Source organism: Dama dama, chromosome 6 (assembly GCF_033118175.1).
Source record: "Dama dama isolate Ldn47 chromosome 6, ASM3311817v1, whole genome shotgun sequence".
Taxonomy (NCBI): Eukaryota; Metazoa; Chordata; class Mammalia; order Artiodactyla; family Cervidae; genus Dama; species Dama dama.
The window spans coordinates 6,771,564-6,791,993 of record NC_083686.1 but is presented as its reverse complement, the minus strand read 5'-3'; the positions used below and the strand labels follow the sequence as shown (position 1 = coordinate 6,791,993).

Below are 20,430 nucleotides of genomic sequence, written 5' to 3'. Positions count from 1 at the left end.
TGACTCAGGGATGGAGCTGCATCCCTTGTGCCTTCTGCATTGGCAGGCAGAGTCTTTACCACTAGCACCAGCTGGGGAGCCCTCTGTCCTCTACTAAATTAGAAGAACTGTAATAGTCAGCACTCTTTGAGTTGCAAATGACAGAAACCCACTGCAAACTAGCTTAAGCCAGGAGAGAACTTAGTGACTCAGAAAGCTGGAAGGACCTGGAGAGAAATCACAAAATGAAGGCGGGGCTTTAGGAGCCAGGACACCGGGGCCAGGGACTCAGTGCTGGCAGTCTCTCTCTCTCTGCTTCTCTTTCCTGTGGTTCTCCTTGAATGGAGAACCTTCTCTCCTGTGGAATGGAGAAACTTCTCTCCTGTTGTAGGCAGTCCAGAATTTTCCATGGGTGAGGACATTGATACTGTAAGCTCAGAGATGCCAGAGGAAAAAGATCATATCTTGTAGCAAGATTCCCATTATCAACACCAAGGGACAAACTAGTCAGTTTTAAGAGGAACATACACTCCCCAACCTGATGTCCTGGAGACACACCCAGAAGATGGAGAATGAGAAAACTTCCCAGGGAAGACCAGAACAACAGCTGTAGAATCTACTGCTGGCTCTGGGCTGGATTCAGGTTCTGTTGCTATCATTTTCTGAGGGAGGGCAAATACATACATTTTACTTTAATTCCACCAATGATTGTTCTTTCTCTGTACAACCTTAAAATTTTTCTTTCATCAGCATGCAACCCGGCATGCACTGAGAACATCAACAGATAATCCACATGCATTGCCTCTGATAGTTTAGGTTTTCAGTTTTCCACCAAAGACTGAAGAATAAAACAATTTCAAAATGAAAACAATACACCTTAGAAATATTATTGGCTCAGCAGTAAAGAATCCCCCTGCAGTGCAGGAGCTGCAGGAGACTCAGGTTCAATCCCTGGGTCGGGAAGATCCCCTGGAGGAGGAAATAGCAACCCACTCCAGTACTCTTGCCTGGAAAATCCCATGGACAGAGGAGCCTGGTGGGCTAAAATTCATGGGGTCACAAAGAGTCAGACACAACTTAGAAACTGAAAAATATTCTTACGAGGAATTGTTGGTACTTATTTCCTGATGGTTTTCAGTCTGCAAGAAAACCGATATAAGAGAAAGACAAGGAAGGAGGGATCTTTTTCTCCCTAATAGGAATAGAGTTGGAGTCTTTTGAGCAATCTCACTTGATGCCGACCAGGAGTCCTGGAAGCTTTTTCACTTGGTTGAGCTGAGATGAAGGTAGACACCACTACCAATCATTTAAACATGGGCTAGAGCAGTTTTGGAGGAAGAGACACATGATAACATTGTAAGTAAGCAGGACCATGGTGGGCTTCCCAGGTGGGTGGGGCTAGTGATAAAGAATCCGCCTGCCAGTGCAGGAGATGCAAGAGACACAGGTTTGATCCCTGGGTCGAGACGATTCCCTGGAGTAGGAAGTGGCAACCCACTCCAGTATCCTTGCCTGGGAAACCCCATGGAGAGAGGAACCTGGCGGGCTACAGTCCATAAGGTCGCAAAGAGTTGGACTGAGCACACAGCACACACATAGGACCATGCTACCGACATTACTTACTCATACCGAGCAGAGTACAAGACAGAACCTGAGGGCCACACTCTGAGTGAGCCCAGAACTCTGGAACCTGCGGTAAGAGGAACGGCAAGGCAAGAACCAGCAGGAACCAAGCAGTTGCAGAGGAATGTTTCCATTAAGTCTCTGGATTGTTGCTCAGGGGCACAAGTCTTTGCGAGGTGGAAATATTTTAGTTAATCCAGGTGGCCAGAGGGATCATAAGACACGTAATCACCACCTGCAGGTTCAAAACCCTTACCACGATGGCAGGTTATAATTGAATCCTTTTACCCAAAAGAAAGAGAAAAGAGATGGACCTTTGTTGTGGCAGCATGATGGGTGAGGATATTAATGTCAGAAATAGGGCTTTCAGAAGGTACGAAATATTGGTGGAATGTGACCCCTGTGGGGATGGGTTTCCCTCCTTGTAAATCCAAAGGGAGATTTGACTCAGCATATTTTGGAGCTACAATACTTTGGCCATCTGATGCAAAGAGCTGACTCACTGGAAAAGACTCTGAGGATGAGAAAGATTGAAGGCAAAAGGAGAAGAGGGTGGCAGAGGATGAGATGGTTAGATAGCATCACCTACTCAAGGGACGTGAATCTGAGCAAACTTCAGGAGATAGTGAAGGATAGAGTAGCCTAGTGGGCTGCAGTCTGTGGGGTCACAAAGAGTCAGACATGACTTAGCCACTGAACAACAACAACTGAGTTATAGTTGATCCATTTTTTTTCAAGCCTACCATATTTGTAAGCACATCTCAGTTTTACAAGAACATTTTTTAAAAATAAAAATATCTGTGTGTAGGTCTTCTCATCAAAGATAGACTGACTTATTTTCTAAGAAAGAAAACGTATTGTTTTATGAAAATGGAGGGTATACCTTATTGGAGGCCTGTAGGAAATCACAAATCCTAAATATACATTAAGAGTCTACTAATCTTTTAGGGGGGAAATAAGTATGAAATTGAAAGACTAAAAAGAAATACACTCATATATCCTTACACATGAATATCGATACAAAGACGGTGGTAACACAAAACCCAACAACAAATTTACTGGTAAGTGAAGACTCATATGTGTATGTATTACTGTCAAATATTGGTACAATTTCAATGACTAATAGTAACTGAAAAGCAGATCACACTGTATAACAACTGTGAATGCCTTTTTGTCCATGCATACATGCACATCCACACACATACACACGGTGTAACAATAGGATCTTGTGAGCTAAGATTCTAACTCTGGAGTCCCCTCTCCTGCTTTCCATCCCTCCCTCTGCACATCTCAGGCTTCATCCTTCCTGCCCCAGGCTATAAAGCTCATGTCCCAGTTTCCCCCTCTCAATCTACGGCTGCTCACAAACAGGTCCCACTACATGTAGGCAACCACTCATCTCCTGGAGTTATTGCACGAGTAGGATCTTGTGTAGCAGTCCATGGTCCCCTAACAGAATGAGTGAGGTGATATACATGAAGTACTTTATACAATGCGCTGTTGTTGTTCAGTTGCTCATTTGTGTCCGACTCTTTGCAACCCCATGGACTGTAGCCTACCAGGCTCCTCTGTTCATGGAATTCTCCAGGCAAGAATACTGGAGTAGGTTGCTATTCCCTTCTCCATGGGATCTTCCCAACCGTGGGATTGAACCTGGGTCTCCTGCATTGCAGGTGGATTCTTTAACATCTGAGCCACCAGGAAGCCTTATACAATGTCTAGTGACATACAAAATGCCAGCTGAATCTTCATCCTCAGAGGTGGAGCCAGAGCTGGAATCCAGGGCTTCTGTCCCTAGTTCAGCATCTTTACATGATACCATGAAGAAGGTTAAATGAAGAGACTCCTGAACACGTTACCTACAGCTGAAAAAGGACGAAAGCTTCACTTCTGAGTAGAGTAGCTGTTGCTGCCATTTAACCTCATAACTTGTAAATAAAACATTCGGGCCACATAATCTTTTCAACCTAGACAGTATACTAAAAAGCAGAGACGTTACTTTGCCAACAAAGGTCCATCTAGTCAAAGCTATGGTTTTTCCAGTAGTCATGTATGGGTGTGAGAGTTGGAATATAAAGAAAGCTGAGGGGAATACATGTAACTCCATGGCTGATTCATGTCAATGTATGACAAAACTGACTACAATATTGTAAAGTAATTAGCCTCCAACTAATAAAAATAAATGAAAAAAAAAAAGAAAGCTGAGTGCTGAAGAACTGATGCTTTTGAACTGTGGTGTTGGAGAAGACTCTTGAGAGTCCCTTGGACTGCAAGGAGATCCAACCAGTCCATCCTAAAGGAGATCAGTCCTGTCTACAGCCATACCACCCAGAACACACCTGATCTCATCTGATCTCGGAAGCTAAGCAGGGTCGGGTCTGGTTGGTACTTGGATGGAAGATCAGTCCTGAGTGTTCATTGGAAGGACGGATGCTGAAGCTGAAACTCCAATACTTTGGCCACCTGATGCGAAGAACTCAGTCATTTGAAAAGACCCTGATGCTGAAAAAGATTGAAGGTGGGAGGAGAAAGGGACAACAGAGAGTGAGGTGGTTGGATGGCATCACCGACTCAATGGACATGAGTCTGAGTAAACTCTGGGAGTTGGTGATGGACAGGGAGGCCTGGCGTGCTGCAGTCCATGGGGTCACAAAGAGTTGGACACAACTGAGCGACTGAACTGAAGTGAACTGGCTGAATCTTTTCCAGATAACATAAATAGCTTCCAGAAGTTCCTCTCCACAAAGGGGAGGCTCGAGTGAAGTGTGAAACCCCACATCCTGACTCTAGTCAGTGTCCATGACAAGGAGAGAACATGAAGACACAAAATCAAAAAGGTCACCTCCCCGTTTTGGAACTACCAACCTCCAAAACTAGATTTCCCCAAGAGCAGCAGTGATCGACATAGAGTGTCTTAGTGAGTTCAATGAAGAAACCCAGAGGTTGATATAACACACTGTATACCGAGTGAGCCAGGAAAGTTCCAGTGGAAATTTCCACTCCTGTTTTCTACACACTCAGCTGCCCCGTATCCCTCGTGCTCTGTTATTTTGCAGACTAATTTTCTTCTTCCCAGGAAAACAAGAGCCAGCAAGAAGCTCGGTTCAGTAAGTTAGTCTCTGGCTGTTGTCTGCAAACTAAAAACTTGTCCACATGGAGAGAGTTTCTACGATCCAAGTATGATCCGTTTGGACTAGAATCTATGCTCTTCTCATTAAAAGAATTTCAAGGTCACCAGCTGCAAAAACCAAGAGTTCCAGGAAATGAGATAGTCGAATGACAAAGATTAGGGCTATGACTCAGTGGAGATAAACGCTCAAAGACCTAGGAAAGCAAGATTGAAGTGGTGTTCAGAAAAGGGCAGGCCCCGAAAGCTCCAGGGAACAGGGACTGGAGCGTGGTCCTCCTGGCTTGATCAGGGTAGAAGGGACTTTGCGCCTGGCTTTCCCACTGCACATTAGATCAGGAACTAGGAAGTGCCTGACCCTATTTCCCCTACACTCTGCTCTCTTTGGCAGGCAGTAAAATATATCCACAGAAGTCAGCATCTCATTGGATCTGGGGACTCTCCTGGGAATTTCCAACTGGACATTGATATTTCGGGGTTAATCTTCACGCATCACCCCTGTTTTAGCCGAGAGCATGTGTTGGCAGCCAAGCTGGCCCAGTTGTATGACCAGTACCTTGCAAGACGCCAGAGGAACAAGGCAAAATTTCTCACTGATAAGGTACCTGTGATCTCTTGCGTGCCAATTGTTGATGGGGTTGGTTCTCCCGAGAAGCCCAAACAACACAAATACCTATCAGGAGCAAAGGCTCACATGCCTCCTTCATGTTCCCTCTGTCTAGGATGTGATGTGTTGTCCTACCTAGAGGCACAAGAAAGTCTAGGACAATGTACGTTTAATGTGTGCAAATTCAGTGGCACATGCTTGGCTTAGAGAACCATTTGTGCAAACCGAGCAAATGATCTCACTCACCTCGAATGGGTATTAGATGGAAGATGTGAGGCTGCGTCTTGCCTGTGTGATCTCAGAGGCTGAGATCGTTCATAGTTTGAGGATCTCTTGGTCCTCAGAGACATTCTCATCATTGCATGTTAATCTCCCCCAGTACGACACCTAAACAAAAGTCAGTTGTCTCAACTGATGCTCAAGGAAATGGCTATCCATATTGGATTTACTTCTAATGTGACACTGTCCCATGGAATATTCATGGATAGTCTTGATTATAGATAATTTTAGTCTTAGGCCCTGTTCTTAAAAACTTACTGCCCAAATAAGAGATATCGCCAGAATGCCTGCTCTTCTGAGAATGTAATTTTATGTTCTGTATCGCAAGAATTATCATTCTGTGTCCAGACTTCAAAAGAGACTCCTTCTCCCTTGAAAGAAAATTTGTTTCTGAGACACTAGAGTAAAGAAGTACCTGTCATGAGCAGATGGGTCTGGACCACAGAACAAGAATGGACACACACAGTCCAAGAGGGAGGGGACATATGTGTATCTGTGGCTGATTCATATTGATGGATGGCAGAAATCAGTGCAATATTGTAAAGCAATTATTCTCCAATTAAAAATAAATAAACTACACAAGTAAAGACTAGAGGCAATATTTCTGTCAAAGTTCACTTCGGTGGAAGCGTGGAGATGTCTGAGTGCTTGCACATCCATTGTGTCATCCTAAATGATGCCTGTCTGAGGTTGCAGGCATCATCTTACCCTGGAGAAATGGGTGGGTCCAAGCACATCAGTTGTGGTGAGGAGTAGAGCTTCTAACTCAAAACTTCAATCCACATTTCTTTAAGCTCCACGCTCTAAGAAATGCTGTTCAGATGGGCCTTAATCCAGCAAAAACTCCTAAGACTCTTGAAGCAACCCCCAAAACCATCAATGAATATAAATCTGAGATTCGGTGAGTAAAGTCTATGATTATAACCGCAGCTTTTTTCCCTGTACTTGTTAAGAGTTTATTTTTTCAGTTTTTCCTGAATGCACTGAATACATTACAGCCAGATGGGCTTCCCAGGTGACGCTAGTGGTAAAGAATCTGCCTGCCACGCAGGAGACCCAGGTTTGATGCCTGGATGGGGAAGATCTCCCGGAGAAGGAAATAGCTACCCACTCCAGTATTCTTGCCTGGAGAATTCCATGGACAGTGGAGCCTGGTGGGCTATGGTCCATGGAGTCGCAGAGAGTTGGACACAACTGAGCAATGAGCACTTTCACTGTCAAATGAAATAATGAGATATGTCCATCATATTAACACGAAATTTGAAGCCCAATAAAAGAATGAGGATGAAGGTGGGGGCATGGAGGACAGGGGAAGGTGGCTGGGGGGAGCAGAATATGATAACCTGCACCCTCTGTTGGTGTAAACCAATATTACTACAGCCACCACTTCTGAGAGAGTGTCTTGTCCGGAAATGAACAAAGAGTTGAAAAATGCCCATGAGTTAGAACCCTGCAATTCTGCTTAAGACACTCCAAAGAGCTGTGGGTACCTGTATGCTGGAGACGTGTGCAAAGGTTCCACAGTATCACTCACAAGAGCAAGAAGCTAGAAATAACCCCACACCAGAGTGAACCCATCAGCTTCAGTCTTAACAATGAACATCCATACTACAGTTAGGGTGACTGAATTAGACCTGCGTGTATCATGGGTAAACTAGTGTGGAATGAAAAAATCCAGTTGGAAGAGGGTACTCGCTGTGTGATACGGGTCATGAAACCTAAAGACCACGTGGAATGACACTCATGTCTTCCAGGTACACACACATCTGTGTCACATAGGGATAGAAAAGACACACAGGCCAGTTTCCTCCAGGGAGGGAAAGAAGGGGATGAATGGAGAGGTCTTCTAACGTAACTCTAAACATTGCAAACAAACAAAAACCCTGAGTAAAGGATCACTGAAGACTCAGATGATGGAATTTTTCAGAAATGAAGTGCTTTTTTTTTCAGGCTTTTAAGTTACTTCTTGAAGTACCTTTATTTATTTATTTATTTTTTAACTTTTTAACTTTTTGTTTTATATTAGAGTAAAGGCCTCTCAAGTAAAGAATCTGCCAACCCAGGAGCCGTGAAGGAGACACGTATGCAGTCACTGGGTTGGGAAGATCCCCTAGAGGAGGAAATGGCAACCCACTCCAGTACTCTTGCCTGGGAAATCCCATGGACAGAGTGGCCTGGAGGGCTACAGTCCATGGGGTCGCAAAGAGTCAGACACAGCTGAGCAACGGAGCAAGGACGCACGCGTAGCTGATCAACAAGGCTGAGACAGTTTCAGACGCACAGCAGAGGGGCTCAGCCGTGCACACACATGCTCCCGCCCTCCCCCAAACCCTCCTCCCATCCAGGCTGCCGCATCACGTTGAGCAGAGTTCCCTCTGCAGTAGGATCTTGTTGGTTATCCATTTTAAATACAGCGGTGTGTGCATGTCCATCCCGAACTCCCTAGCTGTCCAAAAGGAGTCTTATTCTAGTTCATGGCCTTCTAGCTTTTCTAAGGTCTTCAAGAGTCCTCAGTCCTGGCTACCCAATAACTAACTGGCTATTATCTTCCACCATCTTCCTTTTCCATGATACCGATTGAATGAGCTTCAGTCCTTTATCTGTGTGTCTGTCTCTTGAGCTGAACTATAAACTCCTCGAGGACAGAAAGTAAAAGTGTTAGTTACTTAGTCATGTCCAACTCTTTGCGACCCCATGGACTGTAGCCCTCTAGGCTCCTCGGTCCATGGGATTCTGCAGACAAGAATACTGGAATGGGTTACCATTTCCTTCTCCAGGGGAATCTTTCTGACCCAGGGTTCAAACCTGGGTCTGCAGCATTGCAGGCAGATTCTTTACCGTCTGAACCACCAGGGAAGCCCCTTGAGAACAGACACCTCCTATCTCCTACATGCTTCTGAATCCCCTGGAATGACATCGGGTGCTTGCTCAAGAGGAAAAAAAATTGAATTAATTTATCTACTAACTAAGTAATAGCATAATGAAGCACATTTGGGTTCTGTATTGGGCTATTATTTGTAGAGGGGGCAAAATTAGGCATTAAATAATTCCCAAATACATAAAGTATTATTTTCATTCAATAAGAATGAAAGCATTTTCAAATGATGCCTCTACAAATCAAGCCAAAATTTTGCTAATCTAGTCAGCACCAAAAACTCGCCAAGGCATGTAGTAACATTACTTCATCTCCTAAATGTAGAACTTGTGATTTGTACTAACACAGACAGACTTTAATATACCAGTTGTTAACTGGTTCAGCAACATACTTTCCTATTTACAATAATTTAGTCCTTGAGAACTATATTTACTGGACCCTTTATTTTCCCAACTTCAAAGCTGGCTGTTTGTTTAAGACTGCACAGTATGAATGAGAATTTTAAGTGGTAATTTAGTCTAATTGAAGTCAGATTCTCCTAGAGAAAGCAAAATTAAATAACCTCTCAAAACAGACCAGCATCCTACTGAAACCTAAAGACCACGTGGAATGACACTCATGTCTTCCAGGTACACACACATCTGTGTCACATAGGGATAGAAAAGACACACAGGCCAGTTTCCTCCAGGGAGGGAAAGAAGGGGATGAATGGAGAGGTCTTCTAACGTAACTCTAAACATTGCAAACAAACAAAAACCCTGAGTAAAGGATCACTGAAGACTCAGATGATGGAGTCTTCAAATTTGCATTCATATTTTTGGTTTTCTAGTATGTAAGAAATGTCATAGTTATGAAATTAATTATACAATCACTGCAGTGTTATTAGTTTCTATTTTTAATTTGCAAACACACCTAAATAACTTTTAAATACATATCCATGTATTATATCTCCTAGGCAAACAAGAAAACTGCGTGATGCTGAACAAGAAAAAGATCGAATGTTGCTTAAGACCATCATAAAAGTCTGGAAGGAGATGAAGTCCCTCCGAGAGTTCCAGAGGTTTACAAATACTCCCTTGAAACTTGTTTTGAGAAAGTAAGCTTTTTTCAAACATTGTTTTATTGGGTTATAGCATGCACAGAAAATGTATTTGCTGTTATTATTACTCTGTCACTTAATTTCAAGAAACACCTAGGGTGTTGTAAATTATTTTAAGGGAAAAAGTGGACCAGAAAGCCGATGAAGAAGCATATGAAGCAGAAATTCAGGCTGAGATAAGTGAATTGCTGGAGGAGGACATGGAAGAGTATGAACAGAAGATGGAAGCGTACAGAGCCACACAGCAGCAGTGGAAAGCCTGGAAGAAAGCCCAGGTCTGTGAACAGCCTTGAACAGAACTGCCCTGGAGGACAGGGGCGTCTGGGAGGAGGCAGCTTGGGACAGGGGGAGGGAAACTGGGCAGGCAGACTGAGGTCCCCTGCTCGCTCTTCTCTGCCTCCCCCTGGCCCTCTCACTAGGGCAAAAAGGATGAGAGGGCGAACTGGTTGATGCAGTTGTTGAAAATGTCACCCAGCCAGTGGATACCAGAGCAAGCTTTTTCCAAAAACAGGTCTCTGTATCAGGCTGTGGCTACCTGAGTGAGCAAATGAGTAAAACATAGTAATCGCTCATGAATGTGTCGAGCGCTGTGCTAAGCCTTGTACACACATTATACCATTGAATGTAGGGTATTGGTGCTTCTGGGTTTCTGTCAGAAAATTGTGTAACTTTGTACACATGTCCCTGCAAAACTGAATCCAGAGACAATAAGTAAAAGACCACGGTGTGTAACAGGCATAAGTTCATCCACCTCAGTTCAACTGACTCACATTTCTTCCTTTTCGTGGCTAAGTAATAGTCCTTTGTATACATGTACCACAACATCTTTATCTATTCCTCTGTTGATGGTCATTTAGGTTGCTTTCATGTCCTGGCTATTGTAAATAGTGATGCAGTGAACATTAGGGTACATGAGGGGTAGGAAGGAGGCCCAAGAGGAAGGGGATATATGGAGATATATATATCCTTACAATTGATTTGCATTGTTATGTGGCAGAAACCAAAACCAAATTGTAAAACAATTGTCCTCCAATTAAAAATAAAAGTTAAAAAAAGATCAGGAGGACGTGCAGGGCCAGTTCTGCTCACAAGCCTTACTTTAATTTCAAGATGCTTCCTTGGTCTTTAGAACTGATCACATGAATAACCAACTTCTTTAAGCTCTCTGTAGGGACCAAGCACTGTGATAAGTGCTTTCCAGGCGTGATCTGATTTCAACAGCTCTGGGGAAAAAAAAATCTCCTATGATTGTTCCCATTTTGTAGATGAGAAAACTGAGGCACAGGGAGGTCAGATGGCTTTGTGAGCTGCCCAAGTGCACACAACTGATTGGGGTGAAGCTGGGTTTGCATCCCAGGCCTATCTGATCCTGAAGACTGCTTTTCAAAGAAATTCCAAAATTTCTACTTGAGATAACTTTGCCTCTTACCCAACAGAGGGCCAGAAAGAAGAAAAAGAAACAGGAAGTCGAAGAACATCCCGCCGATGAGGAGAGGGAGGAGCCAGGTCCCGGGGAGGAGCCTGAGAAACCCGTCCCTCCAGAGCCCGTGGACAGGGCAGTGATAGAGCAGCAGGTGAGAGAGAGAGCAGCCCAGAGCCGGAGGAGGCCGGGGGAGCCCACGCTGGTCCCGGAGTTGAGCCTGGCAGGGAGCGTGACGCCCAACGACCAGTGTCCCAGGTGAGCAGATGCCCCAACCATGAATGAGGCGGACATGTGACGCGCACACACACATATGCACCATGTGGAGTATGCGTCACCTGGCCAACATGGAATGACCAGGAGAATCCTAAACTCTCTATAGCCATATAGTAGCTTGGACCATAAGCAACTGCAGGTGTTTGTCCAGATTTTGGCGATTCCCTATGATTCACCCACCCGGTGCATCCCCACTGGCCCCACGGGAGCTCACTACCTGAAGCTGCCCGTGAGGAATGATCTGCACAGTGCCTGCCCGCACGGCTTCTGCTTTGGAGCCTTTATCCATCCTTTCTGATCACTGCTAGCACATGTCCTCTCCCTGGCAAAGTGGATTCCTACCCACTGTACCACCAGGGAAGTCCCCATGGTATGTCTTTTAAAGGGAAAACTTAGGTTTGATTTTACAGTTTTTGATGATGAGTCCCATTTTGACCAAAAATGTATATCTCCATCTGGTTTCTGAGTTTTCACTGGGTTTGGGGACTATAAACCAGGTTTCCTTGAGTCAGTGATTATAATCCACCCCCTTCATCAGGCCATCAGCTGAGGGGGCCGTGCAGAAGAAGGAGGTGTTTCAGGTCTGTCACTGGCATGAGGTTATTGGAAATAAGCTTTTTAAAAAACTCAGAGTGAAGTCTTTGGGGGTCTTGGATACTTCTTGAGATGGTGTCAAATGTTTTTTATAGGAAAAATAATTGAGCAGTTTCACACCTGGAATGGGCCTAAATTCAGTTCAGTTCAGTCATTCAGTCGTGTCCGCCTCTTTTTGACCCCATGGACTGCAGTGCACCAGGCTTCCCTGTCCATCACCAACTCCCAGAGCTTGCTCAAAACTCATGTCCATCGAGGCCTACATTATAGAGATGTAAAAAGTTAAACCTACTCTCCCAGTTTAATGAGTACAGAATTTCTATTTGGGATGATGAGAACATTCTAGAGAAGGATAGTGGTATTGGTCACATCACATTGCAAATGTACTTAAGGTCCCCAAATGGTTTGCTTAAATAATGTTAACATGGTAAGTATTATGCTGTGTGTATATATATAGCCATAATATTAAAAAATAACACTCAAAAAACCCTGAGTATGTTTTGGATTTTTCTGCTCTCACCTTTTTGAATCCTTAACAGAGTGAGTTACTATTGACTTAAGCAATAAGTGGCATTTGGAGTGAGCATCTCTACAAATAAATAAGTAGACTTAAAGAACACTCTTGAAGGTGTTGACTTTTATTTTTTTAACTTCCTGGCTATAAGAATGATATGCTTGCTAGGATATCTCCTGTCTTCTACTGAGATTCAAACGACCTTTAAAAATAAGGAACTTTTCTTAGTTCCCTACAGCCAAAGAGCAGTGACTCACTGTCGGAAACTGTTAAGAAAAACTTTGGATTTTGGAAAAGCTGACTTGACCCAACTGCTACAATATGCTCTGATATTTTTTTAGGATAAAACATCACATCCAAACATAAACCACTAGTAGCTTTTATGGTCTGAATTCAGTCCATTTGACAAATAATGTGATTCTTTTTATTTAAACTGCTGGATGCAAACATAAGGCTTACTTGGAAAAAAATTTAAAAGACTGTAGCACAGCAATGCTTGGACCACAGTTCTAAGTCACCTGTAGGCTTTCCAGTACCTCTTATTTCACATCACATGTACTATTATATCAAGCCCTGCAAGACCTGTGGCTGCCTTGGCTCAGTGAAGACTGAAGCAACTGGAGCATCACCTCCAGGGTATCCTCCTCTGCTCACACCCTTGTGTCAGCCACTCTGCTTACACTTAGTACACGAATACTGACCCGCCCGCGGATGGTCTCACTCTGCAGGGTGGAGGTCTTGCGAAGGGAAGACGTCAAGAGACGCTCGCTGTTCCTAAAGGTGACCTTCAACAACAAGGAGGTGTCCAGGACAGAGAGCCGGCCACTCGGGGCGGACTTCCGAGTTCACTTTGGACAGATTTTCAATTTGCAAATATTCAACTGGCCGGAGAGTTTAACGTTGCAGGTACCTTTTTAAAATTTTCTCTCCAGTTTTTAAAATTAATTTTTATTAGACTTTGGTTGCTTTACAATGTCGTGTTAGTTTCTACTGTATAGAAAAGTGAATCAGCTCTACGTATACATGTAGCCCCTTTTTCGGATTTCCTTCCCCTTTAGGTCACCGCAGAACACTGAGTAGAGTTTCCTGTGCTACACAGTAGGTTCTCATTAGCTGTCTATCTTATACATAGTAGCAATAGTATATGGGCTTCCCAGGTGGCTCAGTGGGTAAAGAGCCACTTGCCAAAGCAGGATACATAAGAGATGTAGGTTCGATCCCTGGGTCAAGAAGATCTGCTGGAGGAGGGTGTGGCAACCCACACCAGTATTCCTGCCTGGGAAGCCCCGTGGACAGAGGAGCCTGGTGGGCTACAGTCCACGGGGTCGCAAAGAGTCAGACAACTGAAGTGACTGTGCACGCATGCCTCAAAAGTGTAATATGTCAGTCCCAATCTCCAATTTTTCCCACCCCATATTTTAATTATAGTCGCTGTCCCAAGAACTTTTGCTCATCACAGGTGCAAGATGGTTTTAAATTGTCCATTGGTTACACTAGTGTCCTGATAGATTCTCAAAGGCAATAGAAGGTCGAGGCACATCTTAAGGTCTTGGCAGAAAAGATCTGTTACACTGCTTGGCTCCCAAAAATGTTGGCAGAGTAACTGACCACAGTGCTCAAGTGTGTGTCTCAGGACAAGATGCGGGGATAAGGGAGCGGGGAGAGTAGAGAGGTCTCTGGCTCATTCACCAGAGAACTTCAACCTCATGCCGTACCAAGATTCTGGCATAATATACCAGAGAAATCAATTTCTGTCATCACAGATCATTTTAATAGGGGTGGTGGTACAGATGCTAGGATCCCCCCAAAATAAATCAAACTCCCAGCTAGCCTAAAGGCCAGCGTTAGCAATATATTTATTTGTGTCTGTTATCATTTTCTAAAGCTGCCATAACTAAGCACCACAAATCTGGTGACTTAAGACAACAGACGTTTACTCTCTCGCAGTTCTGAAGGCCCTGAAGTCTGAGATCCAGGTGTCCGTGGGTCCATGCTCTCTCCAGAAGCTCTAGAGAAGAAGCTTTCCTGCCTCTGCGGCTCCTGGTGGCCCCAGGTGTTCCTTGGCTTGTGGCAGCATCCCTCCAAACGATGCCTCCATCTCCACGCGGCCTCCTCCTGTCTGTGTGTCCTCTTTTGTCTCTTACAAGGACACTCCTGTCGGATTTAGGACTCACCCTAATCCAGTATGAGTTTATCTGGATCTTTAACTAATTATACCCGGAAAGACTATTGTTTTCCAACTAACGTCACATTCTGTGATCCCAGATAGACATAAATTTTTACAGGACACTATTCAACCCACTGGGCTTCCCTAGTAGGTCAGTGGAATCTACCTGCAGTGCACGAAAGGCAGGTTCAACCCCTGGGTCAGGAAGATCCCCTGGAGGAGGAGATGGCAACCCACTCCAGTAGTCTTGCCTCAGGAATCCCATGGACAGAGAAGCCTCATGAGCCACAGTCCAGGCGGTTGCAAAGAGTGGGACACAATTTAGTGATGAAACAACAGCAATGAAAAACAAGACAAATTCAACCCACTTCAATGTCTGAGGCTTGCTGGTCTTCTGGCAAAGCCTCTCATGTTGCTGACAGAGTCTGTTTCATGACACTAATAAGCATGTTAATTAGGCTTGCAAATACACGGCCCATGTACTGTTGTCTGCCATCTACCACCCATGCAGAAATCACTAATCTTTATCCATCACTTGTTCAGAAATTTCTTTTTTTTTTTTTAAATTGGAGGGTAATTTACAATGTTATGTTAGTTTCTGCTGTACATCAACGTGAATCAGCTCTTTGTATACACATATCCCCTCCTTCTTGAGCCTTCCTCCCAGCCCCTCATCCCACCCATCTTCGTTATCACGTAGCACTGGGCTGAGCCCCCTGGATTATGCAGCATAGCTATTCCCCCAAGCTATCTGTTTTACATATGGTAATATGTGTCTGTCGATACAACTCTCTGAATTTGTCCCTTCATCCCACCCTCTCCTTCCCCCACTGTGTCCCCAAGTCGGTTGTCTACGCCTGTGTCTCTCTTTCTGCCCTGTAAATAGGTTCATCAATACCATTTTTCTAAATTTTATATACATGTGTTAATATACAATATTAGTTTTTCTCTTTCTGACTTACTACTCTCTGCAACAGACCTAGGTTCATCCACCTCACTACAACTGACTCAGAAATTTCTCATTCTTGTCCACCACCCTTGCCAGAAATGACAGCTGAACATGCTTATTTTCCCCCACTGAGCCTGGATATAACTTCAGACTCCTCCTCAACATGGTACTCCAGGCAGCCAATATTTATCATTGTAATTGACATTAAGTCCACAAATACAATTACAGCTGTGCAGTTATTAAAATATTTTTGTATTTCTCTACTTAATGATTGAGTACCGGTTACAGATATAATTAATTGAGAGAATATTGTATTTTGACTGCCTAGAAATAATATTGTACCATTCGGAAATTTTCCATATGATTGCAAGTTTTATATAAGGGAAGGTTCAACAATTCCCAGCAACTTCAGGAGGGTAAAAAAAATCACCTTAAAAGCATCTGTTTATGCCAGTGCTATCAAATGCTTAACTTTAGAGGGTAACGTGCTTCAGAAAATGTTCCGAGACTCTTCAGAATGATCATGTATCCCTTGATGACTCAACACCAAATTGCTTGATCGTGGAGAGCCAGCTGAGGGTCTGATGCTGAGCCAGGAGTTTAGGGGAACGTTGGAAGCCGTGTATAAAGAGTGGTGTGTATGGCCCTGCCTGCGGGAGCTTTAAATCCAGCTGGGAGATGAGAGAGACAACTATTGGGGTGGCCAAACAGGTCATGTTCATTCAGGTTTTTCCATACGATGTTACAAAAAACCCAAACGAAACTTTTGATCAACCCAGTTCAAAGAAATAACACCAAGCAGAGTATGGATCCACAGGGTATGGAAGGGAACTGTGTCCACGGTGATGTTTGATTTTTTTTTTTGTGCATGTTTCGAACCACAGGACTCAGTGTTTCCTAGCCAGTCTTGAGATCGACTGCCAGGGCAACCCTACAAAGCAGAAGATCAGTCCACCCGGAAAGCCCAGGAGGGAGGGGATGAGGCTGGGGACCCACAGAGGAAATGGGAGGAAGGAATTAATTAAAGCAGCACTGCAGCTTGAGGGTTTCCCAGGCGGCGCTAGTGGTAAAGAATACTCCTGACAATGCAGGAGACGTAAGAGATGCGGGTTCAATCCCTGGATTGGAACGACCCCCTGGAAGAGGCGTGGAAACCTATTCCAGTTATTCTTGCCTGGAGAAGCCCATGGACCGAGGAGTCTGGCGGGCTACAGTCCACAGGTAACAGAGTCAGACATGACTGAAGTGGCTCAGCAGGCACACACAAAGTCTTGAAAGAAGGGATTGGCGGGACTTGATGATGGCTTGATTTGTTGTCATTGTTCATTCATTAAGTTGAGTCTGACTCTTTGCAACCCCATAGACTGTAACCCACCAGGGTCCTTTGTTCATGGGGTTTTTCAGGCAAGAATACTGGAGTGGGTTGCCATTTCCTTCTCCAGGATATCTTCCTAGACCAGGGATTGAACCCGCCTTTCCTTCACTGACAGGCGGATTCTGTACCACTGAGCCACCTGGGAAGCCTGTGATGGTTTGACTAGAGAGAGTAAAAAGAAAGAGCGTCAGAGTTGGTCCCAAGTGAAGAGTGAGATGAGACCTCACAGGATGGAAGCTGAAGCGGGACCAGAGTCCTTCCAGAAAGGTCTCGAAACTTCTGGATTCTGAAGTCTTTCCAAAATAAATGCTGCTTATTGTTGTTCAGCTGCTCAGTCATATCCCACTCTCCTGGTCTTTCACAAAAATGAAGTTTGACTTAGAAATAGATAAAGCTTTGTGATAATGACCTTCACTCCTTTATCATGCACACCTGTCATGCCACCCCATATTCATCAACCTGACTCCCCAAAACTAACAACAGTTGTGAAATATTGCTGGGTGACTTTTATGCATCTTAGCGTTATTGTTTTTTTCCTTATGAATCAGTCCTGTTGAGCTTTTATGTTCCTGGCACGTGGACTGAGATAGGGAACTTTCCTTTTAACTCAGCTGACAGTCACTTGACTCTCCCTTCCAGAGTCTCTCCTGGTTTCTCTGGCTTTTCTGTTAGAACCACACTCTCGGGGTGGGGACACCAGTCCTATTTGGAGATGTGTCCTGGATGACCTTCCTTCATCTCCCTGGGACAAGGGGGAGAGAGGGTGAAATACCCAGAGGAGGCTTCCTCCCAGAAGCTCAGCAGGGAAGGGATCGGGGGTGGACAGGGGACCATGGTTTACTTTAGGGTGTGGTTGATTGGAGCACGTTTGTCAGCTGTGAGAAAAGCGGCCAGCCCAGAAAAGATTGATGACTTGGAAAATAAAAGGGAAAACTGGAAGGAGCGGGTGGGAGAGGGGAGGGAAAGAGAGTGGGAGTGTTGAGAGATGATGGGATGGGATACTCCATCCCATCAATCACAAGTGCGCCAATCAACCACACCCTAAAGTAAACCACGGTCCCCTGTCAACCCCCGATCTGTTCCCCTCCTTCCCTTCCCTGCTGAGCTTCTGGAAGGAAGCCTCCTCTGGGTATCTCCATTCCCTCTCCCCCTCATCCCAGGGAGACAGAGGAGGGTCATCCAGGGCACATCTCCAAATGGACAGTTGTCCCCACCCCAAGAGTGCGGTTCTAACAGAAAAGCCAGAGAAACTAGGATATTAATGAACCTGTAGGTTCATGAGAGGTGAATCAAGACAGAATAACGGGATGTTCCTGGTGGCTCAGTGGTTAAGATTTCGCCTTCCACTGCAGGGGCTGGGGGTTCGAACCCTGGTCGGGGAGCTAAGGTCCCACATGCCTTACATCCAAAAAAAAAAAAAAAAAACCAGAAAACAGAAACAAGATTGTAACAAATTCAAAAATGATCCACATCAAAAAAACTCTTTAAAAAATAATACAGAATAGGAAGCTCCTTTGAGTTGGGAGTGATGACAGACAGGAGGGCAGGCCTCGGTTGCCCAGAGTCTTTTCAGGGAAGGAGGGGAGTCTCTGGGCGCAGGAGTAAACAATGTTTGATCCAACACTGAGGGGAAGTGGGGACATCAGCCTAACAGACTGAACCACGGCGTCCCCGGGGCTGAGATCTCAGGGCGGCCCCCTGTACCAAATCCACCCCTACCACGTGAAAGCTAAGCCGTGCCGTGTTTTGTTTTGCTTTGCTTAGGTTTTAAGACCAGAGAATCACGACTTAAGACCATGCAATATAAACTACTTCACGATGGACTCTTCTTTCATCTGTCTTAATGCCCCTACATTTTTCTAAGATTTGGCTTGTTGACACTATCCTAAGCACTGTTGTTAGCAGGTAAATTTGCACCAGAATGTTGACTTAAAGCCAACCTCATTCCAAATGCAGCAGAACTTAATAATAATCTCACAGAGTCCCAATTTGGTAGCAGTTGATCTAATTGCTATTCTGAATTCACTGCTGCCTTTTTTTTTTTTTTTAATACAACAGGAATTTTTGAACCATTGAATGTAAAGCAAATTATATTTCCTGTCTTGTTTCTTCATTAACATTTCACCTTCAAGCAGACACACACAAACACTCATTTTGCTTAGAGCAGTGCTTCTCAGTGAAGATAACATTGCGCCCCCGGGGGACATCTGGCAATGCCTGGTGACATTTTAATTATTACAGGTGGTGAGGAGCTGCTGGCACCTCAATAAGCAGAAGCCAGCGATGCTGGTGAACACCATACAATGCACACACACCACAGCAAAGAGCTGTCCAGCCGCAAAGTCAGTCGTGCTGAAGCTGAGAACCCCTGACGTAGAAAGAAAACAAAATTTCAACTGAATTATACAGAAAGCAACTTACAAATATTTATAAAGCCCAATGACTCAATAGACATGAGTTTAAGCAAACTCTGGGAGTTAGTGATGGACAGGGAAGCCAGGCATGCTGGTGTCCATGGGGTCGCAAAGAGTCAGACACAACTGAACGACTGAACTGCACTGAAGAAGCCCAAAGTGTCCACTCTCTGATTTTTAAAAATAGCATTCTATTCTAGCATTAAATAGAAAATAGACTGCGCAGAAAAAGACTGCGATTTTAAAAATATAGGGAGTCTTGAAAAGACAGATCTTACATATTAAAGTTTAATGTAAATAAAAGAAAGTCTTATTTTACAAAGCTTTTGTTGTTGTTGTTGTTTAGTCAGTAAGTTGTGTCTGACTCTTTTGAGACCCCATGGACTGTAGCCTAGATCCTCTGTCCATGGAATTCTCCAGGCAAGAATACTGGCTTGAGAAGCCATTCCATTTTCTAGGGGATCTTCCTGACCCAAGGACCCAACCTGGATCTCCTGCATTGCAGGTAGATTCGTTACTGTCAGAGCAAGCAGGGAAGCCCAAGAGTAGTTAGAGATAGAAAGTCAGGAAAGGTTTAACTAAATGCTTAATACTGCATTTATGTCACCTTCTGAAGCATTTTACCAGCATAAATGGTATTTTCTGACTGTTGGTATGGTTTCTATCCCCTTAACTTGAAATAATAGCAAACTTGTATTAGTCCCTCATGTTTTTAAGCATTTGAAACAATGTAGTTTGTTTTTTACCTCCTTATTTTTGGGTACCCGGAAATATAGATGATTTAACTCTAAATATGGACTGTGCCATAACATTCCTATAGATTCTCAGAAGCTTAATGTCTTCCTTGATAAAAAACTAGGGTGTCTCAAAAAGACATTCTTACAAGTTAAAATTTAATTTAAATAAAAGAAATGCCTATTTCATAAAACTGGATAAAATCAATTGGCCAACAGGATTTAATTAGATATTTGGGAAATGTAATCATGTTTATGAGAAACTTTTGTGAACTGCAAGGTATTAGAAAAATGCACATGCTTGTTGCCAACTGTATGCCCAGATGAAGAAGAAATGGCATTTATACAGAAGGAAAGAGGTTTTTCATCCATCTCAGCTAAGCTGCACCACTGCCTTC

General features: G+C 44.0%; 1 protein-coding gene across 3 annotated transcripts in view; it reads left to right on the top strand.

Moving 5' to 3' along the window:
- The window catches only part of CC2D2A (coiled-coil and C2 domain containing 2A), a 126,041-nt gene that overhangs the window by 47,185 nt on the left and 58,426 nt on the right, over positions 1–20,430 (top strand). For all 3 annotated transcript variants that reach the window (XM_061145484.1, XM_061145480.1, XM_061145485.1), the window contains 6 exons: positions 5,121–5,330; positions 6,410–6,516; positions 9,446–9,586; positions 9,708–9,864; positions 11,026–11,267; positions 13,122–13,299. In XM_061145484.1, the coding sequence (XP_061001467.1) occupies positions 5,121–5,330; positions 6,410–6,516; positions 9,446–9,586; positions 9,708–9,864; positions 11,026–11,267; positions 13,122–13,299 (1,035 nt within the window). The remainder of the gene's footprint in view (positions 1–5,120; positions 5,331–6,409; positions 6,517–9,445; positions 9,587–9,707; positions 9,865–11,025; positions 11,268–13,121; positions 13,300–20,430) is intronic.